This window comes from Rousettus aegyptiacus, unplaced genomic scaffold (genome assembly GCF_014176215.1).
Source record: "Rousettus aegyptiacus isolate mRouAeg1 unplaced genomic scaffold, mRouAeg1.p scaffold_m13_p_10, whole genome shotgun sequence".
Lineage (NCBI taxonomy): Eukaryota > Metazoa > Chordata > Mammalia > Chiroptera > Pteropodidae > Rousettus > Rousettus aegyptiacus.
The window spans coordinates 11,762,997-11,789,659 of NW_023416285.1; the positions used below are offsets into that span (position 1 = coordinate 11,762,997).

General features: G+C 37.4%; 1 protein-coding gene across 2 annotated transcripts in view; it reads right to left on the bottom strand.

Annotated features, from left to right (window-relative positions):
- ADGRA3 (adhesion G protein-coupled receptor A3) overlaps positions 1–26,663 on the bottom strand; it is a 95,347-nt gene that overhangs the window by 24,312 nt on the left and 44,372 nt on the right. The window contains exons 6-12 of one of the 2 annotated variants that reach the window (XM_036227552.1): positions 25,163–25,323; positions 23,040–23,253; positions 19,515–19,679; positions 16,830–17,031; positions 15,657–15,812; positions 7,345–7,506; positions 6,250–6,375 (exon numbers count right to left, since the gene is read on the bottom strand). In XM_036227552.1, coding sequence (XP_036083445.1) covers positions 6,250–6,375; positions 7,345–7,506; positions 15,657–15,812; positions 16,830–17,031; positions 19,515–19,679; positions 23,040–23,253; positions 25,163–25,323 — 1,186 coding nt within the window. Of the gene's footprint in view, positions 1–6,249; positions 6,454–7,344; positions 7,507–15,656; positions 15,813–16,829; positions 17,032–19,514; positions 19,680–23,039; positions 23,254–25,162; positions 25,324–26,663 lie in introns of both variants that reach the window. The other variant, XM_016121270.2, reaches the window with a different exon arrangement.

Below are 26,663 nucleotides of genomic sequence, written 5' to 3' on the forward strand. Positions count from 1 at the left end.
GAATAGTGCTCCCTAAATTCTGAGTATACCATACAGTTTGGATAAAAATCCATGTCCCTAATTCATCTTTAACACTCCCTCTACCACAACCGGCAACACTGATGGATTTCCGAGCCCTCCTACTTTATTTTTATGCCACTGTGCTCGCTGCACATCCCTGGCTGACATGGTCCACTATTCCCCTGTCTGGCAAACTTGAACTAGTCACATCTGATGTTTAGCAAGATAATCCTACCGGCAATGGAATGGATGGATTAGAATAAGAAAAGCTGGCAGCCAAGAGGACTTTACAAAGTTTTTTAAACAGGGGTTTTTTTTTTTTTGGATGATTAATGACATGAGTCCTCACGCAATCCACTGCTTTCAGTTAGCTGCTCCCTCCCTCTTCCGCACTCAGGCAACATCCTGCACAGGTCTGGAGTGTAACTAATATTTGCAGTGCCACAGTGTAACAACTCATGGTCTGCTCCTCCCACCACTGCGGGGTTGTCCAGTCCAGATAACCTCACTTATTTCTCTAGATCCCCACACTACATGTTAATAGCAGTTCCTGGCATTGGTATTTAATAAAGGTTGCCCAATGTTTACAAAATTAATGGAAGTCGGTGTGGCATGTTTAAAAAGATTCTATTTAGGCAAGGGACTGACATTAGAATTAGCTTTTAACTGCTGTGCTTAGAAGAATGTTGGAACACATCAGATGCCCACAAATATCTGTTGAATGAAAGTATTTTGGAAGTTTGCATATTAACTGTTTGACTCTTATTTTTAAACTGAAGGTGCCAAGAAAATATTAGGAATATTGCACTTAAGAAAATGCATAAAGAAGTCTCTACTATTCTCACAAATGTAATCTACTGAGAAAACAAAGTTTATTATAAATTCATTCATTAATCTAGTACACTCCTATTAATCATATAAATTTCTCTTAAGTATATAATGAGGCTTTCAAAAAAGGAAAAACATCAACAAATCAATTAAGAGAGTAAAATCCTGAAAATGCATTATGTAATGGACATTTATTAAAATGTAAGTACTCTAAAATTCATAAAATAATTTTGTTGTGAACACAAAATGACTTGAAAAGTAAGGATAGGTCTCTGGGAAGGTATTACTTATGGCAAATCAAATTTTAAAGAAGTCGTACTGATGTTCTCTAAAAGTCAGCTGAAAAAGAAAATGACATCTATAATTTATAGAAGTCCAGAATTTTTTTCTACATGAATTTAAACTTGTAAAACCAATCAAACAAAAACAATTTAAAAAAACTCAGGTGTATGGACAGATCACTGAGAGATAAAGAGCTACACATTCGAGGCTGTTCCATACTTACGGCTTCTAAAATACCCTCCAGAGTCCAATAAAGAATATTACTAAAATAATGATTATGGATTCCTTGGGGTGGAGAGAGGGTGGCCTACTGGTGCTGGAAAAGCAAATCTCAGCTGTATCAAGAATGTTTAGAGTTTTATAGTAAGAAGTGTAATTCTCCTACATTTAATTTCTTTAAAAGAAGTGTTGATGGGTTATTATGTAAAGGTGAGAAATCTAATTTAAAAAACCACTGAGGAACACTTATTTAACTTTTTAAGATTTATATCATGATTATACCTTTTGCCACTTGGCCTGAAGTCAAGGAACACAAGTTTATAATTTCATTTAACCATACATTTATTTTTAAAAGGATGGGTTGAAGAAATGGAAATAGATATAAACACATGAATTATAGCCAATAAATAAGAACAAAATTTCTCTTAAAAATCCTTTGGAAAATACATGTTTTTAGTGTCTAATATTTTACGATGGAAAGTTCACATGGGATTTGAAACAAGAAACCAGGATGCAGGTCCCAGCATCACCAGTTATAGCTGCCTAATGCTGGCCAGTTTTGTTAGTCTCATCTGTCAAACACAGCTAACGATCTTTCAAACGAAGAGCTGTGAGGACCAAATGGCATCATGATCAACAAAAGGCTACAGAACTCTCAGTGGTGTTTTTATTATTATTACTGCTGCGGCATGGCAACTGGTTATCTGGAGTCTGGGGAGAGAGAAAAAAATGCCTGTAAGTAACCGACTTACCAACAAGAAACTAGACCCTGACGATGTTTTCACTTCTACAACTCTCGTTTTAATTTCAGTACCAAAAATTGATAAAGTCTGAACACACAAGAAACCAATGTCATCACAGGGCTTGTATCATGAATTTATTTGCTGAATTCTTGTTTCCCTATTTACAATGACATTAAGCTAGGAAGGAAATGTTAAGTATAAATGTTAAGTATAAACTCAAATACTTCTAGGTTTTAACATCAGTCCTAATAAAAACAATCTGGACTTCCACCATTGTGTAATTAATATTACATTTTTCTGAAATCCTAGTTTAAGTGTATAGAGTTCTAACACTGAGATCAGAATGATTCAAAGAGCCATCTATTTAAAACAATACAAATAGATGAATTTCTCCATGTTTTCTTAACTATCTACACACTCGATTTTACAGAGACAGGTATGATGACTTATCCTGATTTTACTGTATATAATTTGTTAACTGCATAACACCTTTTGAGTATCTTACTGCTAAAGATTGACAGGGATTCGGTTTCCTTTTAGAATTAATTTTTTAACTGACTTTCTTCACTAATTAAGCATGGCTGCTAATTTTTACTAAACAACATTTATTGTATGTTTCGTTACCCTGTGCTGGCATAAATGAAATAAGCATGGTTTCTTCCCTCAACTACTCATAACTCAACAAAAGAGAGGTAAGAACAATAAAAAAATAATAAGAGCTAACATTTATTAAGTGCTTACTCCATGCCAGGCACTTTTGTAAATGTCTGTACTTTGCCTCATTTAATCCTCTCAATAATCCTTTGAGTTAAGTATCATTTCATGATTCCTATGGAGCAGATGAGGAACTGACATTCAGAGAGGTTAAGGTACTCGGCCAAGTTTGCACAGCTATTAACTGGGGGAGGAGAACATGAATCTAGGCTGTCTGGCTACAGAGAGGCCACACTCTTAGTCGCCATATCCTTTGGCTTCTCTCACAATAACTCAACTCACTGTAACAGCTTCTGACTATTCTGGAGAACAAACAAAGCACGAAGGGACTAAGAGGCAATGATGAAATCAGAGTTACCATGCAAACGGAGTTTTAGAGGCAGAAAAAGGGCAGAAATAAAGTTGTAGATAACTGGCCTGGAAAATTTAAAGGACTTCAGTTGGGATCAAGCCCTAGATGTCTGAGATGAGGGGAATACAGGTAGTAGAGAAAAACTGATTTCTAAATCCCAGTCAAGAAAGTTAAAAACAAAAAATAAAAAACGAAACCAAAAACCCAGTTCTTTCTGGCTACATTACAGCTATATTTGAAACGCCAACAATTTCTAAACCTCTTAGTAGCTCATCAAAAACATAATATTTGTGAATTATGGTGCCAACAGTGGAAGGAAGCATTCAGTTACAAAATATATTCGACAGATCTGATTTGGTGCTGGAAGAGTCAGATGAGTGGTAACTCCATCTCCAACTGGTCGACCAACTGAGGCCAGGCGCTGGAACCCACTGATGACTCAAGCACTCACTGTGCCTCCGGCAGTCCTCAGTCCAGTGCGGGAGGGAAGAAGCCCATCTGGCTCCCACGTGCACAGTGCAATGATAGAAATGAGCAGGGTGCGAAGGGCAAAGTGAGGGAGAGAATCAAGGAGATGAGGGTGGGAGAGGCGAGGACTGATAGCACGGTAATAGGTAAGATTTCTTGAAGGTGACATTTCTGCTGGGTGTTAACATACAACAGGGAGCTGGGAAAGGGAGGGGCGGGGGAGGAAATTCTAGCAGAATTAGCATGAGGCAGGCCTAAGAATGGCCTGTGGTTGGGAGAGGAACCAAGGGAAGCTGCTGATACTGGACACAAGGGAAAGGAAGTAGGAAGGGATGGGAAGCGAGGGATCGATGTCAAGTGATGAAGCCACCAGGAGCCAGCCTCCGGAGAGACACAAAGTACTTATCGGGGGATGTGCAAGGTCTCTTCCCATCTCGCGTAGGTCCCATGATAATGTTCACAGTAGCAACAACCTGAAATGACGCACGCGCTGACCATCAAAAGAGCCTCTGCAGGGAAGACGACCAGGGGAAGCCCTCCGCTCTGCAGGCGCCAGCCCCTCAGCTGCTAAAGGTGGACAGAGCTGGGGTGTCCCCAGCAGAAGGACCAGCAGTGCTGAGGGGGCACCCAGGGAGCTATGGCACCACCCATTTGCTAAAGGGTAAGGATGGACGTATTTCAATATTTTACTAACTGGCATGGTTGCAGTGGTACTTGTTGGCCAAATGTCAGCCCTGGGTAGACCAATCTATGAGAGAGGGATGGGTTTTTAGGAAGAGCCTGGAGACACAGAGACCACATAGGGCAACGGTCTGGGCAACACAGGATAGAAGTCCAAATGAGGCTGCGATGGTAGTAAAGAGAGAAGGACAGAGAGTCAAGAAACATGTAGGAAGCAATCCAGGTAAGGCTCTTACTGAAAAGGGCTGAGTTTTTAAGGGTTTGGCTTCCTAGGCTAGCATATTCTCCCATTTGAGGGTAATATAATCAATTACTGCATGTTCGAGTTGTCTAGTTAGTACTATATTCAAGGCGCTAAAAAAAAAAAAAAAAAAAAAAAAAAAGGTACATGCAAAAAGAGTAAAAATTGCCTGAGGATAAAGTTTAAAATGTAAAGAAAGTTTCTGTTAAAATGCTGAAGCATTTTGCGCTGTCGACATTAAAATGTTTAATTTTGTGTCATGAAGGGTACGTTTCTCTTTTACTCAGTTTAATCATGTCCATCTATGAAGCATGAATAATAGTGTAATGTGTCCTTGGTTTCTGGCCACAAGATGATCTTAAAAGGACAGAAGAGTATGAAATTGATAAATCTGAGTGTTCATTTAATGCTTTCTACTTTAGCAAGCTGAAACTTTGCTTACCCAGAGGGTAGGTTGTGAAATTGATGAAATATATATGGTTTCATCATTTTTAATCCCTTTCTACCAACTATGATCACCTAAGGTAGAAGGATTCATCAATTTTAAGTGCTCCTCAAAGACACACGGCGTTCTCTCATGGGCTTCTGTGTGATGCTGTTTCTGTGTCTTCTGTGGTATGTTTTTACCAATAAAAAATACAATAAGGAAAGGAGCAGGTCTACAGCAGCACTGCAGGTACATCAAGTGCTCTCACGGAGCCAAGAATAACAAATACATCTTGACAATTTTCCTCTGAGTATATGGTACCAAGTAAATATATGATCACTAGACATTCTGACCTAGTTGAGACTGTCTTGGGTGGCAGGGGAAGTTGGCTTTTTCTACATTGAGCAAACTGGCCTTCCCTGTGGAGGTCACCAGGGTAAGGTATGACAAAATACATTAATTCTTCATTCATTCATTCATTCATTCACTCATTCAATATTTATGAGTGCCCAATGTATCAGTACCTAACACTTATTTGATGAATTATGACATAGCGGTTAGTGATTGGGATACTGTTTGTGATATACTTCAGGAACAAGCCAGAAACAAAGAAAATATTTAGTAATTAAAATCCGCAGAATGCAGTTACACATGGTTACATGAAACTAAATGAAAAAATGTGGTTCCATTAGGGACTGGAATTATACCTCTGTTTGCTCCAATGTAATTTAATGCAACACGTCTGAACCCCACATTATAAAAACAAAAATGCTTTTATAATTTTGTTTCCTGCAATAAAACACACTTTTTCTGAAGATATATCACATGTTTCTCTTTGCTAAAAATTCTTAATATACAGCTTGTCTAATTAACTGCTCAGCCTCAAGTCTGATTTTCCATTAGGCCCAGTAGGCACAGAGCCAGGGCACAGGATGCTTTCATATCTTTAAAATCAAGAACAATAAAAATGAACTTTTTTTTTTTTTGTAAAAGAAAGGTAAAAAAAAAGTTTTAATATGTAATATTAATATAGTCATCTTTTTTACCACTGTAGTTGTAAAATATAACTTTGATATTTTTGCGTGAAGAAAGGGGTCCAAGGGCAAAAATGCATAGGTTTGTGAAAGTCAACTTGTGTCCCTTCCTGGTCTCAATTTTTTAAAAAGAACAGGATAATATAACCAATATGCCCTTCTACCCTAAATAACTTTCAGTAAGGTTATTTTGTAAAGCAAAAATTTAGTATTCTGATCTAAGAGCAAAAGGTCTTAAATGATGGCAAAATATAACGTACCTTTAGTGCCAGACTTGAAAACGTATTTGAAATATTGCACTTAAAGCTCAGCTGCTTATCCAGGTTTCCATCTGAATCTCGCCTCCCGTAGTCCGAAGGGCCTGTACGGTCAGAAGCTGCCACCTTCTGGAACACGGTACATGTCATTCCGGAGAAGCCAGTGGCCTTGATGACATAAGCTTCCAGAGCAATATTGGGGGAGTACTTCAAAAGTCAATCAAACAGGAGTTATGAAAGATTTACAATATGGAGAAAATGAACTTTCAAAGACTTTACAAACACAAAACACTGTACCTAAGGTAAAAGAGAACGCTTAGGTTCTTACTAAACAAAGACACCGTGTAGATAAATGGTAGAATTAAAAATTAAAAAAAAAAAAAAAAAAAAAGATGCTGGGGAAAAAAGGATGTCTCAAAATAGAAAAATACTGATGAAAAGAACAAGCCATTAAGTGTGGAGGATCAGATAGGAATTCAAAGTCAATTAAAAAAAATTTAAAGAGCGCTGTGCAGGAAACTATAAGCTAAAAATGCAAGTGCTTAGAAAAAAAAAATCAGCTAGAGAAATCAGTGGCCTCTCTTAATGATCATAACACAGGGGTCATGTTAGGGTTTGGGAGACACACTTAAAGTCACCTTGATCAACACTTATGCCATATTCGCCGTTTCCTTTTACAAGGAGATCTAGTTAACTCTTTGCATTGTTTCACCGGTAAAAATTTTACAGGCTCACTCCGAAGGTGCTTCTTTAGCAAAGGAAGAAAGATGCTAAAGAGCAGATGAACAGAAGTACGAAGTAAATGAAAGCCAGAAAAACCACCCGAAAAAGATGGCACCTGCCCCGACAGTTTGAAAGAATTCAAGAGCGAGACTGAACTCAGAGAATTCACCAAAATGTAGGACCCGTCAACACAAACAGCCGCCATGCCTACGCCTGGAGGACTTCACCACAGCAGGCGTGGATGAGGATTTACTGCAAATTCTGAAGACAGTGACACGGCATCTCTTTCCTTCTTGAAGGATGAGTAAGACACTATTCTAAGGACCAAGTGTAGACAAAAACTTTTTTTTAAAGCACGGGCCTTTTTCCACTTACTGTTGAATAAACGTGAGCTCCATTTGCGAGTCGGTACGTAGCAATCCGCTGCAGACACTGGACAATTCTACTGCAGGCTTTAGCTTCCCTCTGCGCCAGCCACAGGACGCGCTCGTCGGCCAACATGATGTTACTTGCGATGTCAACCATCACGTCGCCTAGCTAGCAGGCGTGCAGGAGAGGGAAGAAAAGATCTTGAAAACCATCACGAACTGTTTTATATAATCAAAACCCTCTCACGGGACAGCAAGAATGGCCTTTGGTCTATATTTTCCCATGAAAACCCAACAGGCACTTGTTTCTCATTATAACCTCTTCAGATATGAACAGCACACTTGATGATGACTATTTGGTAATATTTAGCTCTAGACAGTGTACTTAAGGAACCACCAATCATTGGTGAGAAGACTGACATGCGGTACTCAAACCAATGAGGAAAAGAACAAATTGAGAGGAAGGAAAAAATATCGCATGATCCCAGAAAAAAAAACGATCTACAAACGCTTGGTCTGGAAAAGTATTTATAAACATTTCTTTCAGAGTAAGTGTTATCTTAGTGTTACTGTTAAGAAACACATACTGCCTTTCTCTTTAGCATCCTAGGTATGTCCAACCACTGCAAGGTCTCCACACATGCTGGGCCACCGCCTGTATCTCTGCATGCAGCTTCTGCTACCTCGAATGAACTTTTCCTTCTCTTCCTCCCAACTCAGCGAATGCTTTAAGACTCAGCGCCATAAAATAAATGGAACCTAAGAGGTGCTCACTTTTGCACTGCTTGTTTTATTTAAGTTATGAACTGAGCTCCGTTCATAACTTACAGATGTAAACACCTGTCACGCAAGGCCAGTGAAATGTCCACTGACTATTGTTGATGCTGACTTGTATGTCCCATGTCAGAGAAAGGCACCGAACAGGCGGGGCTAATGAAACATACTGGTGTCAAGGGGGTCTGGTATTGAGCAAAATGTTCGCAAGAGGAAGATCTACGGCAGAAAGAACAGCACAAGTATTCCGGAGGTAGGATTTATACCCTGCCTGGTCCTCTAATCAAGAAGCAAGCATCAACGGTGTCAAGCCCCAGAGCTAAACCAGAAAGCCAGGGCTATTTTAGCAAATGTCTTTTGATCTTCCCAGAAGACCCCGGGTGAGCTTCCCAACCCATTGTGCATCCATTAGTCTTCCCGGGATGTGTAATTATGAGGCCTGAGGTGAGTCTGGAGAAAGCTGGGTCCACCCCACCCAGGATTCGCTGCACAAAGGCAACCCATGGAAACCACCAGACACCAACCCTGCAACCACGGGGTGAAACAGACTGCAGTGAGTACAGGGGTGAAAGGACAGGACTTCAAATCCTGCCCCCCAGCTGCACTGGACACTTAACCTCTTGCACCTGCCTTTATTTCTATAATGGGGACAATAACGATCCCGTCTGTTCTGAATGTTGTGAAGATCAAGTTCCAATAACACATATAAGAGGCTCCTTAAACCATGCCTGGCACGTGGCGAGCACTCCAAAAATGTTAGCTCTCTTTGTCGTTTTATTGATTTTTTTCTAAAATCATTTCAATTCCAATATAGACCTCTCTTTGAAGACAGAAGGCTCTATAAGAAGTGGAAAAAAAAAGAGTACATTTTTAAAGGTCTGTGTTCCTATATAAACAGGACCAACAAAGTCCAGCAAAACTGCCTCTTCTTCCTCGGCAAAAGCCCCGCCATCTCATCCAATTAAAAAAATAGTTTTCTGACTTCATACCACTCTTCACGTGGTGTATCACAATTCTGTCTTTATTTCCACTGTAAACACATTGAGGGCAGGGCCGACACAATGTCCTACTCATATTTACACCTTTATTCACTAGTGTGAGTCCTGGCACAAAAGCCGATAGGTATACAATATTCATTCACTCACTGACTAAATATTTCTTGCGGACCAAAGTGAGACAGACTGTCCCGAGCAATGGAGACACAGCAGTGAAAGAAACGTGCAAGCTCTACTTTGGAGTTCATAATCTAGTGAAGAAAATACAAAATAAAGACATTTGTAAAAAGTGATTTAGATAAATGCAATGAATAAGTAGAGAAATATATGATAAAGGGTAATGAAATTTAATCTCAATACCCTGTGTTAATGGACTTGCACATTCTCAAAGGAGGAAATGTCCCCTAAACCCAGGAAATTAACAGGATCGACTGACAGAGAATTAGGAAGAACTTGCTCACCCAGTTCATGAAACACGAGCACCTAGCACACATTCCTAGCAGCACACAGGTACGGGAGTGAAGTTCTTTCTAACGGAAGCCCGTATTTCTAGAGTTGTGAAGAAGTGTAGGGACTCTGATATGTCAACTTACTTACAGTCAACCAGCCATTTATATAGCAGTTAAAAAAAACCCCACTGCCCCTTAATGGGGATTCAGAGGAGCTAAAATGATTTGGTTAAGTTTTTGTCCATTAATCTGAACTACTGTTATTTCAAATTTTGTATACAAAAATAAATAGGGTAAAAGAGATGTTCTGTGGCTATCGGGAAAGAAATTCCCATTGACTGTAAAAGTTAAAAGAAAAACTACAGGAAAATACTAACTCTCAGGCACTACTGAAATATATAGGAGGTGTTTACAGATTAATATAAACTTCCTGTTTTATACTTAAAAAAATTTTTTTAGACATACAAACTTTATGAAGATCCAGCGTAAGATCTGATAAATGCATCTGATAGATCCATCATCTCTACTGAAAAACTATGATTATTATACGATCAACGAAGAATTTCTCTGCCTCACTAGAAAATGCCAGTAATGAAATTTAATGTGTTAATAACTGCAAAGAAAAATATCTCTAAGAAGATATATGGCTAACTAGAGTGATTGCCTTAACTGAGAACAAGTTATTTTTCTCATTATTTCAACCTAAATGGCTAAGAAGCAAGAAAAAGGAGTTGTCGCCAAAATATTCCATAGAGCAGGTGATCTCAGAATGCGACCTGCTTGTGTAGCTTGGTTATGGAAGCTGTTCTGAACCCTTCAGTGACAAAAAAGAATACAAAGGAGATAACAGCATGAAGAATTGTATTGGATTAAACAAGCATTTCCTGAAATCCGACACACGAAGAGTTTAAAAACCTGCAAAGAGTGTTAGAAAGCATTGTATTTCTCCTTGACCTCATTCCCTGAAGGCCATTCCAGCCACAAAAGGGTCAGAAGGAATCACACCTGCTCTCCCACCTGTCACAATGAATGGTGAGGATCAAATGAAAATACGTGTGAATGTACTTTATCCAAGATAAATGGTAAAGCATGAAAAATGGCACATCAATAACAATGAAGGTGTTAAATATCATGTTTTAAGGGACAGGATTTCTCATTCTCAATAGGTGTTTGGAATTCTGATCAAAATAAGACCAAAGTTATCTGTAAATTTCATGAATTTTAGGTGAGCACAGGAAATACACAAGACATTACATCGATTAAACTTGGTATTTCATTTCAATGCAGAAGTATCATGTAATCCTGAAGGCAGAACGTTCATGTGTCGGAGAATAAAATACTCTTGGGTTGCGACTGTGATTTTGTCACGTCAGAAGTCTGTAATCAAATTATTTAGCCGCTTAAGCCTCAGTTTGCTCATTTGTCAAATGAGATCAAGAACCCTACGAGAAGTACTGGGAACGCCTCATCCTCTAGTAAATTAAGAAAAAAAAAGAGAGAGAAAACAAGTATCTTCATTAAGCAAACCAAGGGATCTAGATTCTTCCCCAGATTCGAGTTTTCAAGCAAAGCAACAAGGGGTACTTTTGATTCCAATAACCAGAAAAGGAAGAATTACAGACACAAGTGTGGCCAAGGCAGCAAGCTATGCAGTTGTTTCGAGACAGCTAAGATGGAAATGGGAAGTACAGGAATTGACATGTAGTCCACACCTGACTAAATAATAATACAAGCAGCTGATATTACTAGTATTAAAGTTCAAGCAGTCTTGATGATTTTCTTCGTCAAGTTACAAATTAAGTATAATACTGAGATGACACCTCTCTTAAAGTATGTTATTGCCCTGATTACTTTTAATGAAGAAATTGCTCTGTGTGAAAGTTGTTTTAAAAGTGCATTTGTGTCACTCTTAACTAGCTTCAGTTGAGTGTCTTGGGGTCCCACGACTGGCTTCTCAGCAGCTTGTTAATTCAGCTGTCAATATTCAACAAGAGGTTCCACTGTGACAATCATCAGGGCCTATGTCACCTATTAAATCTCTGGTTTTACTGTGGTGTATGAGTGAACAGGATGATGATGATGATGATGATGATGATGATGATGATGATGGAGGAACTAACTGGAAAAGCAAGTGAAAGGGAACGAGGAGAAAGAGGCTAAGAATAATAATTTTGGGTTTATTTTTCACTACCTTACAGAAAAAATTTGAGGTAGCCTACTCACGCTTTAAAAAAATAAATATTTTTAATTAAGAAAACATAAAAAAGTGAGAAATACAGACTTAAGTGAAGAAAGAGAGACACAGACAAGTTAAAAATCTGCATGAACAGCAGAGCTGCTCTGACTGGGGAAAATGGCTTCTTGATAGGTTTCTAGTCAAGGCAGTGAAGACAATTTGATAATTACCAACAGAAAGGAGAGCAAGTCCTGCAGGTAAAGTTGCTTTGATAACAAATTCTAGAAACGATTGAAGAGAGGCAGGGTTTAATGGGCTCCACCCCCGGCCAGACCTTCACAGCGAACAGAAAAGTTTAAAACTGCTAAGATTCCTCCCACTGTCCCAACAGAAGCAGATTTGTTTTTCCTAATTACAAAAATGTATGTGCGCCTCCCTTTCTGGAAGAACAGAGGACTAAGTATTCTGGACAATTCTCTTGCTAAAAGTGAAAAATGCTGAAGGAAAAAAAAAAATGTTATCTTTGTAAATGTACCACTGACGGGGCAGAAACCCAACATTCCTCCAGAGGCCCAGAGAACAACAGTAGCGGGAATCCAGAAGCCATGCGGTAGAACTCCGCTGACCACGGGATATATATGGACATCCACACAGGGCCGAGGACCCACCAGCACGGGCCTTATAAGAGAAGGCTACTACATGAAGCTGACAACTCAAAGAGGTCACTTCTAGGGTCACGGAAAATCAGGATTAATTAAATCGGCCTCCCAGAAGGAAGGGGACAGCTAGGAAACTTGAAATTGCCCTTCCTTGACCTTGATATGGGGTGAGAGGAGGTTAAAAAACCTCTTTGGTGTCAACTTGTAAACACAAATTGACCTTCATGCAGAACTGAGGTCAGACTTCATATTACTTCCGTGATCTGCAAAACCTCAAGCTGAGAACTAATTTCAAAGTGACCAATTACCCTGGTATTTCCCCTGGGCACGTGGCAGAAGCAAATAAACAATCACATTTCATAACAAATTAGACCATTCTCATTAGTATTCCTTCTCACCAACATTAATCAACATTGATCTGAGGTCCTCATCAATGTCAAACCGGGAAAAAAAAATTTTGATATAAGAACAGGAAAACTGCATGTTAGTTGCTGGTGACAATGGTCTACCTAGAAAATCCCACATAAACAACTGCAAAATTATATGAATTCCATAAGGTAACCAGACAATGTGGTCTACATTTTAAGAAACCATTATCGAGGAAAACTGAACATGGACTAGACATTGGAAGATTTTATAAAGGACTCAGAGCTCATCTGGGTGATGTAAGTGTCGGGATTCTATTTAAAAGTTTCTTATATTTTAGAAAAATTATGAATAAAATATATCTAGAATTTACTATTAATGTTCCAGAACTGAGAAAGAAAAAGGGGGAGAGGGGAGACTCAGTCGGGAGGGGGAAAAAGAGGGAAATATATTGTTTTCATAAGAGAAATCACTCTTGTAAATTTGGAACAGATGTTTATGTTGCTTGATAGATAACCTTCAGCTGTTTTTAAAAGACCCCACTAATTACACCATTTGGATCTGGGCAGTTTTGACAGTACCCACCCTAAGATAACAGTACCAACTTGTGTTGGCTAGACTTACAATTGCCTCACAATATTTCAGTTGTAAAATTATCTATAGCAGAGTAACGTTTTTGGACATAAAAGAAAAATCAATTTCATTACTTATCCCTTTCAGCTGTATGCATTTTAGGATACGTGAGCATAACTGTATGCTGTAGTAATTAATGTAAAATGAAGCCTCCTTTAACCTTCACGATTCTCTTTTGCTATACTAATACATGGTGACAGGTATGGCAGTTTAACTTTACAAAGATCCAGACACGATGTCTGTTGCTGCATCACAAATAATATTATACTTATACTTCAATTATCCAATCTTGAATATTTTTGCTGTTTCTCCTATTTATACTTAATAAGTTGCCATTATTTGTTTCCAAAAATAATTCACACTTTACCTATGTCAACCAGTGAACGTGATATTTCAAACTAAGTTTTTAGAGAACTAAATCACTTTGATAATTTTTTTAAAGAGTCTTCTTAGCTTCTGAGATAAGAATATTAAATACTTTAACCCTATAAAATTATATCATAGCTTTGACTTGTACAAATTTTGCCAGTAAACAGGGCAAGTACCATCTCTATTTTTAAAATAAATAGGGCCTATGGTTAATTAATTACTCATAAAACCAAATCTACTTCCGGTCCTCAACACGACACTTCCGCCTGAGCACATACGAAAGCTGCAGACCACTCACTACCACGCACAGGTGAAAAGCAGTGAAATGTTCACCTCTGGGCACTGCCTCGCTCTTCCTGAGCTGAGAGGTGAGCAAAGGTCCCTCGCATCGAAACAGGGAGGCACGGGAGTAAATCTGTATTATGTGATGGCAAAGCTTTTTCAATGTCCATATTTCAAATGCCATTCCAATTACTCTAGTGACTAGAAACATCCAACTTCCACAAATGACTGGTAATCATGTGGGCAGCTAACCTGTGATTATAATAATTGACAATGGAGAGAAGGATGACCACAGGGCCGGAATCCGGGTGGCTTCTCCCAGTGCTAAGGAAACTTACCACGGGAAGCAGGCTGTGCCCCAGAGACACAAGCAACCGGCAGGACAGCTTATTAAAAATTGTGGTCTCAAGTTCAGATAAGAACACTGAAGTGTTATCTCCTTATCAAGTGGTGCATTTACCTGAGTCTCATTTGCATACATCTATTTCCCTTCCTTTAATGTCTACATCATAACAAGTAGACTGTCTAATGGACCAGGGCTATAATTCCAAAACATCCAAAACATATCATCAAAATGCAAAATATTAATAGTACATCCCCCAGATTTTTCTTGCTAAAATGATTTAGGGAAATAAAGCATATTTTTTGCCTTGTGCACATTTGTGAATCTGAAATGTCCTGCACATTAGACTCGTTGAGCACAGTATTTTCCTCACAGTTACATAAAAAGTGCTTTTGGAATATCATGACAACGCAACATTGTACCAGAAAGTGTGACGTTGCAGAAAACTCGAGTTTTTGAAGGTTCTTGGCTTCTGTTCGCAGGGCTGCCCTAACCTAGCTCTGTAGCCTTGGATAAACCATTTAATTATCTTTGGGCTTCAGTTTATGACTTGATCCAGGTTTATTCTACTTCTAAAATTTATTTTTGTATAAATGAATGTATTATAAAAGAAAAGTATATATAAAGTTCTCACATAGCCCAAAGAATATGTTAACCTGAGTCTTAAAACTTACTCGAAGCATTATTTGCTGCTCATTCATTATGAAAACTGCTCTTGTCAGTGTTATTCCCTAAAAGAGAGCATGTTGACAAGTACATCATAGTTTTAACGTGGCCTCGTTAAAATGTACCCCTTTTCAAAGTCACTAAATTCTCTTAAATTGTATATTCTAATCATTTGGGATTTCAAAAAAGTTCCTAAAACAGTCTTTCATTTCTCTAGGATATTACAAAAAAGGCTTTAAGCAACTTAACACATGATCTGAGTGACTAAAACTCACATTTAGAAGAATGAACGAGTGGCTGCATGGAGAGGAGGTATCTGGAAGCCTCAACACAGGCAGCCCTGGCTAACCCACCATGTGATGCAAAAGGCTGCTTCCTCACAGGCTGGCTACGCTCTACCACAAACCCTTAATTTCCAAGAACTGATAGTTCACTTCTAGTTCTCCCAACAGAAGTCACTATAACAGAAAGAGCATGTTTCTCAATGACGGCTTTGGAAATTAAAAACGGCAAACATAAAGAGGCTTAAAACACAGAGATTCGAGACTATCATAATATGACCATTTGCTGACATGCTATCTACTACAAACCTGAAATAGAAAAATACCTCTTTTGATTTTTCCTCTTTGGTAAATCTTCCAAATTTTTCTATCATTTCAGCCACAAATATAACGTCCATCTTGTCAGAAAAGTTGGCTGCTTCCACGGTGTAAGCCAATAATTGTCGGGCTGTGGCCACAGCATTGCTAAGATTGAGGGGCATCTGCATTAAAAAGGCAAAAAGAAGTACTTGGCAAACTGACCGACAAAATTTTGACGTTTTTAACTTTGCATTTCAAAACACTGCAAAGGATTCAAACTTTGTCATTTACTCGCCATGACCTTCTTAAAATGCTTTTTCAAACCTGAGAAAGATGAACTGTTAACAAGAAGTCACCTGACGGGAATCTTTTAAAACTTGAAATGAAATATACTAATACATAAAAGCACATCAGGTAAACATGCTGCACCATCTCCTCCTCTCCACTTATCCAAATTCTAGACAGACACAATCCCGATTGCTTAGTACAACCTTTCCTGAGTATCCCGGCTGGGCGGATCAATACCTCTCCTGTACAGGAGCACAAACCGCTTATTTTGCACTTACCTGCACGGCGCGCATTGCCAATCATGTTTTACGATAGTTTACTTACTGACTTAAACATGACTGAGCACCACGCACTGCAAAAAGGGAACACTATGGGCACAGGACCCTAAGAAAACGTGGAACACAGTAACATCACGCCACTGCTTGTATTCTCGTACGGTTTACAAAAGATGCGTAAAAGCGAAGCCAGCAAAAGGCACCTAAGTATGATAAGCATGGAAAGGGATCCCCTGACGAAGAAATTGTAAAAGGAATCCAAGAAACGGCTTCTCAGAGAGATGTGAACAACGGCTGGTGGACGCAGATGATAAAAGTATTCAAAGATAACAAAGTCAGGGGAAAAATTAAAAAATTTGAAAAATAAATAAAAACTAAATTAAAAAAAAAAAACAAAACACCAAGGTACAAAGTCAGGCAGTGATAGAAAAGGAAGTGAAGCCACAAAGAGGGCCTTAAAAACCAGTGGAGAAAACTAGACGTTATTCTGAAGACAGGTCAACTGAAGTATAAACGCCAAAATCCTCAACATTAAAAAAAAGAAGAAGAAGAAGAAGAAGAAGAAGATGATCTTATGTATTTGGTTCAAATACGTTTTATTAATGACCCTGGCAAATCTGAAGACTTTCTAGTTACCTGATTAAACATATAAAGAACCCTGGTGACGTCGTTCGCATACTGGCAGCGGGAATAGTCATCATCTGCCCAGAAGCCGCCTCTGTCGCACCTGCGCCAAGCCTTTCTCTCGTCCTGTGAGTTTCCAGGATAGATCCCGCTGCCGTGCGTGTTCCGAGTACACTGCAGATAAGCAGTGATGCCTGCCAACGTTCGGGGCCACCTAGAGAGAGGAGGGCAAAACGGCATACGAAAAATTACGCTGACACAAATTATTAACAGAGGAAACGTAAGGATTAGAGCGTGTCGTGTACAATCCCAGGGAAAAGTCAAAGAAACAAACCAAAACACTCCTTTAAGAATAAAGACCTAAATTGTTTTTTTTTTTTTAAAGTTAACACGGATTAAATTGTTTTAAACTATGGGCCAAGAATATTTTAATACCATAACATAATAGGATATTTTCCGAGAGACTCTAAATACTGCTATAAACACATGGGAAAACTGTATCTTATCCAATAAAAAATAAAAATGATGCAACAAGTGGTTCTGCATGTCTTTTTAATTACCGTTATTATACTTTTGGCTTATATAACCACCAGGATGTTTGCAGAAGTAGATAGAATAAGTACATGAGCAGAAAAGGGTTTTACCATAGCAGGTCTGGGACTGCCATCCTTAGCAAGAATGCACTGGTCCTTCAGGGCATGTAGGACTTTGGAACTTGGAGCATTCCCGCGAACAGTTAACAGGCAAGGGTGGTTAGCTGTGCCTAGAATGTTTGCACAAGCCATATGGTTTACGCTAAAACACCTCTTTCTTCCTGGAGACTGAAACTTTGGGACATGCTAAGCAGAGGGCGCTTATGTGACCACAAATAAGAACTTTGGGTGCTGAGACACCAACGGGATCCCCTGGAGAGAAACACTGCCTAGAGGCTGCTGCCTTTTCATGGCTGGAGAGGAGACTTTTTCCCTTATGGACAGCTATGTATCTTCCTGGAGCACTGTGATGTATCTTAGCTGTGACTGCAACTGTATGCTGAGTCCTGTGAGTCCTTCCAACAAATCTCTGCATGCAGGGGTGGTCTTGAAAGACCTCCAACACAGTATCAAACCAAATCTACCTGGGAGAAGCCACTCCCTCTGCAAATGACCATGCAAACTCATTGACATGGATCACTATTAACTGGGTTAGAAGAAACCTTTGTTATTTGAGTTCCATTTCTCCAAAACTGGCAACGAAATCAAACATGTTAACCTATAACACTGGAACTACTAGATTATAATATTAGTCACACCAAAATATAATTCATTACTAAAAACTGCATAAATAGATCAGGCAACAGTAAACTAAATTCTTATTAATGCAGTGGAAGTTTAACTGCATAATGTCTTAAGGCATGTCAAAAGATAAATAATTCATTAATCAGTTAAATAACTAGATTCTTCTATTTTAAAAAATGCAGAATACTCAGAAACTGAGTAAAAACAGAAAATCCACTATAACAGAAAATATCGTATTATGGTTTAATAAAAGATGTCAAACATAACAAAATTAAGAAATGTCATCTATTTTGCTTTAAAGTATACAAAATAAATATTATATCAACAGTTAATCCACATAAAAGACTTATCCACTGGCAATAACAAATGCCATTTCCATAATCTCATGTTGAGAATTTTTTTTTTAAGGACAATTAAAAAGAAGCAATGAGGAACTAATTGAGCTAATGATGCTGTTATTGCTTCTTCACCTTGAATTTGAAAGCTTAACATCAAAGGGTTTCCTTATCTTTAAAAACTGGGCTTACAGCCACGAGGCAGCGATAGCAACAATCACAAACAGTACGAACTGGGTATTCGACAATCTTCATGCTGCTTTAAAAAGCAATATATTTCCCTTCCTTAAATTAACTATAAACTCACTATTAAAATCCCAAAAATAGAGAACATTAAATGATGTATTTAATGATATTTTAAAGCAACTTTGAAAGTCAGGTAAAAGTTGTCTAAAGTAAAAGTTGCTACACCTCTCACAAATTGCAACCTTTCTACTAAAAATATCGTAACATGTAACTCGTTCTGTATATCTCGACATGGAGTCCAACACCAATGGCTCCCCAAGTTTCAGGCCTCCCAGCGGCTTTCATTTCCCAAAGTCCTTCTTGCTTAATTGCCAAAAGAACCAAAAGGGAAAGGAAAATTCGCTAAGTGTTTCTCCTAATTTTCATGTCTACTTAACTGCTAATGGTTAAAGCGACTTAGCAATACAAAACCTTCCAAAGTTCACCCATAAAAGAGACACTGGGGAAAAAAAAAGAAAAAGAAAATACCATAAGCCTATCTACATTTTGCACTATTTTAGTAAAATTTCCAAAATGTTTCCCTAAAGTAGTGGTTCTTAACTTTTCAACAAAACTTTTTTTAAAAAATGAACAGATCTACCTTCTGAGACTTTTAAATCAATGGATTTGAGATAAAGTTCAGGCACCTGTTTTTTTTTTTGAAATCTCTGTAAATGATTCTGAAATCACTGCTCTAAAGGTCGTCTTTAGATATTCAAGAAGACATATAGGTATGTATATCTGAATAAATATTCATTTCTCCGATACTGTCACTGAGAACAGGAGACGAATAACGTGCCTTTGAGAATAAAAAGGGAGGTGGGCCAGTCGGCGTTTCCAGCCCTTTCCATGTCACTGACCTGAAGTCCCCTTTATTGTTCACCACCCTCTCAGGGGGACAGTACTGTGCAGAGCTTTCTAATACGACAATATCGACAGTTCTTGTATTGTTCCCGCGTTTGGTCTGGACATGACAGCCCCAATTTCCAGTCGATCCAGCCTGAATATTAGAAATGGTTAGGGCACTGCATGAAGAAAGATTTTAAAAAGAGAGAAAATAATGTTAGGCAAAAAGGGAAAAACATGGGCTTCTGGCATTCATTTAGCAAATACGTCTGAAGGCACATTGTCGGCCAAGCACTTGCAAGACAGAAAAAAACTTAAGAAACGACCCTTCCATTTAGGTAATTCAGCGACGAGTCAAGACAAGCAGGTAAAGGGAGGCTGAAAGTACTAGGGCAAGAGCTATGATGGAAGCGTGACTATGGGACACGATGCCTGAGACTTCTTCTAGAATAAAGGAGATCCAGGGGGGCAGACAGCAAAAACATCACGGCACGTTCTTCAGCAAAGCTAATGGGAAACGTCCAGACTACATCTACCTTTTCACTGATTCTAAGGAAAATAGTCAAGCAAAACATACTGATATTATGACATGAATAATTAAGAAGGGATTTGAGGTCAAATATTTTGTGGAAGAAGGGTTATACAAGAAACAACTCGTTACGCCTCCAGAAGAGATTCAGTAAATTACCAGTCAATGGTTTAACAAAAGAAGTTTCCATGTAAAGGTATACTTCAATTTATAAAACAGGTATATGTCTAAATAGCTGTCAGTAAGTTTAATTTGCAAGATGAAGTCACAATTCTCTAATATAAAACCTATTAATTAAAAAGTAAATGTAGGAACCTTCAATTAACATTTACTCCCTCTCACCCCCGCAGGACCCATTATGCTTTGCTTTCAAGTAGATACAAATGATAATTATGTCTTAAAGTTAATATACATTTTTTTCAGTCTCCTAAACCATTAATGGCTACACAACAACAAATGTTCTAATAAAGACTGTGAGGCGCTGTTTATTCTGAATCGGCAATAATATTTATCATCTTTCTAAAGTTGGTAAATAAACCAATACACTGTAATATATTCTAAGATAACATAACACAATAGGGTTTGACATTAAATTTAAATAACAAAGAAAGTGTATCAAGCATTCTACTTTATGACTCTACTGAACTAGGAATAAGAGTATAAAAAATTTTTGGCAGTGAAAATTATTCTTCAATTCAGGTTTCCTAAACTTTCTTGGTTCATAGCACCTTCGCTGACAAATAACTTTTTCGTGGTATGCCCAGCCCAAAGGAGATATCTACTGAGGTTCCAATTATTAAATTAAATCCCCAAACTGTGTATCTGTCCTAATAATTTAGTAGTTACTTGAAAAAAATAACACGCTATTAACAACAATTCGATACAAATAGTTTATTTTAAAATAACCACGACTACTTCCTATTGGGTTGTGAATACCTGTTAAACGCTCCAAAAGTAATCAAACATCGACGATTTTTGATTATTTTTTGTTCCATAATGATTTTCACACAGTACTTGCTTTGAACCACAGTATTCACCAAAAATCCTACATCCCAAAGTAGACCACCAGGGAAAGGAAGGCAGCAGGATCTAACGCTGACGCCCTAAGTGTCCGGAGCTAGACGCTGTGCGGTGTCTGACAAATGTCTGGATCACCATGCTTCTTTCCCCAAAGTGCCACAGCGCCACTGTAAACCCGCTGCAGTGGCCCAGGGCATGTCAGCATGCCGCTGTGAGCTACCTTCCTAAAGACATTTCACAAACTTTTTTTTTTTTTTTTAAGATAACTTTTAGTAGTGTCTTCACTGTCTAAAACCAATGATCGAAATGAAATTTTTGGGAATCCTCAAAGCAGCATGTTTTGACACTTCAGAAAACAGAGGCGGCTTCGACTGCATCTCTGAGGAAAACTAGAAACTGATTCTTACATATAAAGGATCGATGACATGGGGAGACCAACAAAGAATCAACAGGTATTTCAGGTACCAAAGCAATAACAACCATATTCCTTTTTCTACAACTTCTTTGTTATTCAAAGGCTAACTCTAGGTAAAGGATTCTTAGTCTTCACATGAAATATTTTTACTTTAGTCGAGTGTCCCTACCAACAAAAATATCCTTATATATTTTTTTCTACTGCTATAAGGAATTTAAAGTATGACCTGAAGAATACAAATTTGTGAAGTTAATCTAGTTACTTTATCGTAAAAATAAAGGGTTCTAAATTAATTAAAACTCTTATCAGAAAAGGGTCCTACATATTTTTAAAGCTATACTGTCGTATCATTTGTCAATTATCTAGTCATATGATAACTGATTAAAATGTACAATTTGATGAGTTTTAACATTATGTATATACTTGTGAAATTATCACCAGGGAATCTTTTACAATGTCCAGAACAAAATCTGACATTACTAGAAATATATATATTGAAATAGTCAAATGAAAAACAATCAGTGATGGTCCCAAGATGACCTAGATGTTAGAATTAGCTGGCGAGGAGTTAAAAGCATCTGCTATAAATATGTTATAAGACATAAATAAAAATATGCTTCTAAAAAAAGAGAAAATCTCAGTAGAGAAACAAATTATAAAATAAAATATTCTATCGCAAAATTCGCAGACATAATTCTCAACTCAGGGAACCTTTAGTTTCTTGATAATTTTTTCACGTCACTTCTGTGAGTCTGCTGTGATACTTTTAACTCTGGACTGTGCATACAGTATTGATATTACCTGATGTTTGGGATCTACTCTTAAAAATTCAAGCCAAGTTTTGTGTTTAAGAAACTGGTGGGAGAAGAAAGAGAGACAGACACACAGAGACATGAGAAAGAAAAAGATTCAATGCCCACATATTAAGATTTTTACCTAAAGAAAATATATGACGAGTGATCATATATATCTTTTTATACTGTGGGTTTTTTTTTTTGTTTTTTTTTGCACTTTGTAAAGTTCATGTGCATTAACTATTTTGGTGCTGACACCAATAATGGGGTTAACAGAACTGACAGTATATTCTTTTATACTAGTGGGGTAGAGAAAGACCCTTAAAATGTAGCATTAAGCATAAGACAGTGAAAATTATGTAATTCTTTCTTTTTTTTTTTTACACACCTACAGCACCTGATCTTTCCAGGTGGTCTCCCATTCGAGTACTAACCAGGCCAGATGCTGGGTAATTTTTAAAATTGAAAATTTGAGCTTAGCAGCAGGAAATGGTTAGAAATTAAGTTTGTCACTAAGAGTTTCTATTTTTCCCTCTAAAACTTTAAACAAAAGATCTTCGACTTTTTAACAATTTCCCCTTTATCCTATGCTTTTTTTTTTTCACTGCAAAACTGGATGGAAAAGACAGCTATTTAATTTTACAAAGTGAGTAACAAACAGGAAAAGGAAATACATATGTTTGCATTTTTAAATGCAAGAAGGTAAAATATTGATTCAAATTCAAACACTACAATTCTCTAATGATAAAATCTAGACACAACTCATTCAAAAAAGTTTTACCTTGCAATCAATGAGCAGTTGTGAATCATATTCTTTTCAACAAAGATACCTTGTGATTCATCAGTTTCAACTATTCGCCCATCCTGATACCATAACACTTGCATGTCCTGATCAATATATGAAGCCATGCACTGGAAGGGAAGGCTATCACCTTCAAACACAACTTGGCGATGAGAAGGAGTCATGTAGAAAGATGGTAACTCAAGGGGAGGATCTAGGGATGGTAAAACAAAGACACGGTAAACAAATACAATACTATATTCATACTCCAAAATTAAAAGTTATGGAAATTCTGATTAAAACTTTAGAAATGCAAAAGCAAATATTCCTCAGTAACCAACATTTAAATGCTAGCTCTAAATATGGCTGCTACTGAGATAAGTGGGTCCCAGATGAAAACAAAATTAGCAAAATTAAAATGAAACCATTTCATAATCAGTTCTGACATTTAGAGTTATTCCTTCACAGTCGTATCACAAGACTATCAGATTATCACAGAAGCAATACTAAAAGAACAAAATGTAAAATGTTACTTAAACCTGGAGAATGGAACTGGTGATGGGTAAATACTGATATATATATACAATTTAAAAATATATTTTAGAAATTGTATTACTTTTAATTAAACCACTGGTTTCTCGTTATAAAAGTACTGCATTCTCGTTGCAGAAAATTTAGAATGTTTAAGAAAAAGAGAGAAAGGCTTCTGTGATCCCATATATTATAATCACTTTTAAAAAGCTGATATAATTCCTTCCACTCAGAAAAATAAATTTTGAACATATATGCAAAAATTATGCAAATATCATGGGCTCATTAAAAGCCTTTAAAATATTTAGTCCATTGTCTAACACAACAATTCTACTTTTAGTAGTAGTTTATCCTAAAAGATGTCAGCATATATGCAAAGAGGTATAGAAGGAAATTAATCCTTGCACTGTTTATGGAGTGAGAAATTATCAACGATTTAAAAGTGCAGTAATAAGAAAGTTCCATAGTTCTGACTACATCTATAAAATGGATTGGTATGCATTTTTTTATAGAATGAGAAAATAAATTTACATTATCTCAAGTTAAAGAAGGTCATTAAATAGCATGAGAATATATTTTACTCAAAACAGAGAAAAAAAGATGCAGAATACACCAAGGTATCTTTGATATGAGCTACCTTTGAGTGATGAGTGATGATAATGTAACATGGGTTTTTGTTTTTGTTTTTTTTTTAAGGTTTTTTCAGCTTTCAGTATAATTAACAAAGCTGTAACATATTTAAAGTGTACATCATAATTAGATGTATGTATTCATTATTTCTTTCATAAATCTTAATTTTTATCCAATGAGCCTATTTTACTTGTGAAACACCAACAATGAAAATGATTATAAAGAGAAAAGGAAAAAAATGATAGGATTGTTTATTTCCAAACATGAAGACCAAACTGGAATCTCCTAACATTTTAAGGGCTGTTTTTGTTTTTGTTTTCTTTTTTCATTTACCACATGGCAAATGTATTATTTCCCTTGAGTCTTCTGATAGTTTTCAAAATAATGATTTTTTTCAATAGCTGTATACTATGAATGGATGTATCACAAATAATTAAACTAACACTCTATTTTTGAGAATTTCAGGTATTGTTATATACTACATCTGAAGATTTACATATATAGCCGATCATTTCCTAAAAATAAACCCTTACGTGTAGAAATTACTAGATCAAATTGTACCAATTTTTAAGCACACGGATACATATTGCCAAACTATATTTCAAAAAGACTGTATCAATTCACACTCCCATCAACAAACGGGATTGCATTTGGGATTTTATTACTATCAATCAATTCCTAATTTGCCAGTTGATAGAAAATCTGAAGATCTACACTAGTCTCTGACGTTGGTTTCCATAATGACAGTCACAACCTAAGAACCTTAAATACCAATCGAAAAAAATGTTTTGTTTTTTATCCAGCTGACTTAACTGTTAGTATAAACTAAATATTATCAAATCTATAAAGATTAATGGCTGTAATCAGTCCCGTCAAAGTGTAAAGGGAATTTTACAGTCTGTCAAGAAAAACATGGTGGCAAATAAAATACGGTAAATGCTTTCTGAGCTTTTCTCTCTTACCGCATGTCAACAACTCCTGCTTCACACCTGTGACCGGCTGGGCCTGCAGAGACTTGGGGTAAACACACCGTGTGTCCCGTACTGTGACGTTTCTCTCCTTTACCCAGCGATGCATCCATAGTATGTTACAATCACACAAAAGATACTCAGTCTGAAATTCTCTGTCGAGTACGAAAAACAAATCAGAGATTATGGTGAATGAAGTTAAACGGCACTTTTGCTTTATACTGGCTTACGCTCTGGATGGTGAACATGCTGCGTCTCACCCTGACTGGGCTCATGGCACACCCATACACCGTCGGCTGGTTATGGTCTCCTCCTTCCCAATGACATTATCTGTGATGTCAGACTCCAGCATGGTCCCCACTGATCCTGGGATTGACTCTGCTTTCAACCAAAGCTGCTATGCAAACAAAATCTAACCATTATCCCTCATCTACGTAACAAACTCCTTAATCCCAGGGTTCTGGAATCCCAAAGCCCCATCCTTTCCTCTATCAAACTTTACCCACTCATCTGAAGGCATGTGACACTAATACCAGATCTTGAAGCCTTCCTCAACTTTGCCAGCCATCCTTGCCATGTTCTTGACTTAAACGCCTACAAACTCTCCTGTCAATTTCGGCAACATAAAGCGACAGATGACTGTTTCACATAATTATATTGTCTGTCTGACCAGAGTGTAAATTCCTCAAGGGAATTTGCACCTTTCTGACACTTTCTGCTGTGTGCCAAGTGAGACCACAGTTATTCACAGACTTAAAGAATACAGATACAACCAATCAACAATATAATACCTGATATTAAAGAAATACTTGGTATCAAAGAAAATAAAGAATTACCTTTATATATGGTAAGAAAGTTTATAATTTGGCACTTGGGCATAAGAAACTAAGAGGACATACATAGCTTGACTATAAGCACAATAATTTCTTGAATACTTTTTTTATGAAGCACTGGCTATGCATGAACCACACGTTTCACTAAGTCCAGCGAATAAAAATAAGTGCAGACACTGTGCCCCGCCAACCTGGGGGACATTACGTTACAGGGGGAGCAAATTGAAAGTGTTAACTAAAATAGACTGCAACGTGTTCTGCAAATAAATCAACAAAGTGCAAGGAGCAAATATAACCATGTTTCTTTCAAACACTGACTATGCATTTGCACAGGCTTCTTCTCATTAGTTTTGGCAAAAAAAAAAAAAAAAAAGTGTGGGGGGGCAAGATTGGATGAAATAGAGCAAAGAGAAAGTAACTTTAAAAATAATAACAAGGATGATCAAAGTGACTTCTAATTTTTAAGCACCACCTTCTGGACAGTTTCTAGCACTACCGGCTAAAAACACTGGCAATTTCTCCCAAATTTTGGATAAAAATTCTTTCCACGTCGCTGCCGCCAAGGGTCTCAGATCCCAGTCTTTTTTTATAGTTGTTGCTCCCAAACTTCATGGCGATGCCTGACTTGAATCCACTGACTGTGCCAGAAGGAGATGTTTTTG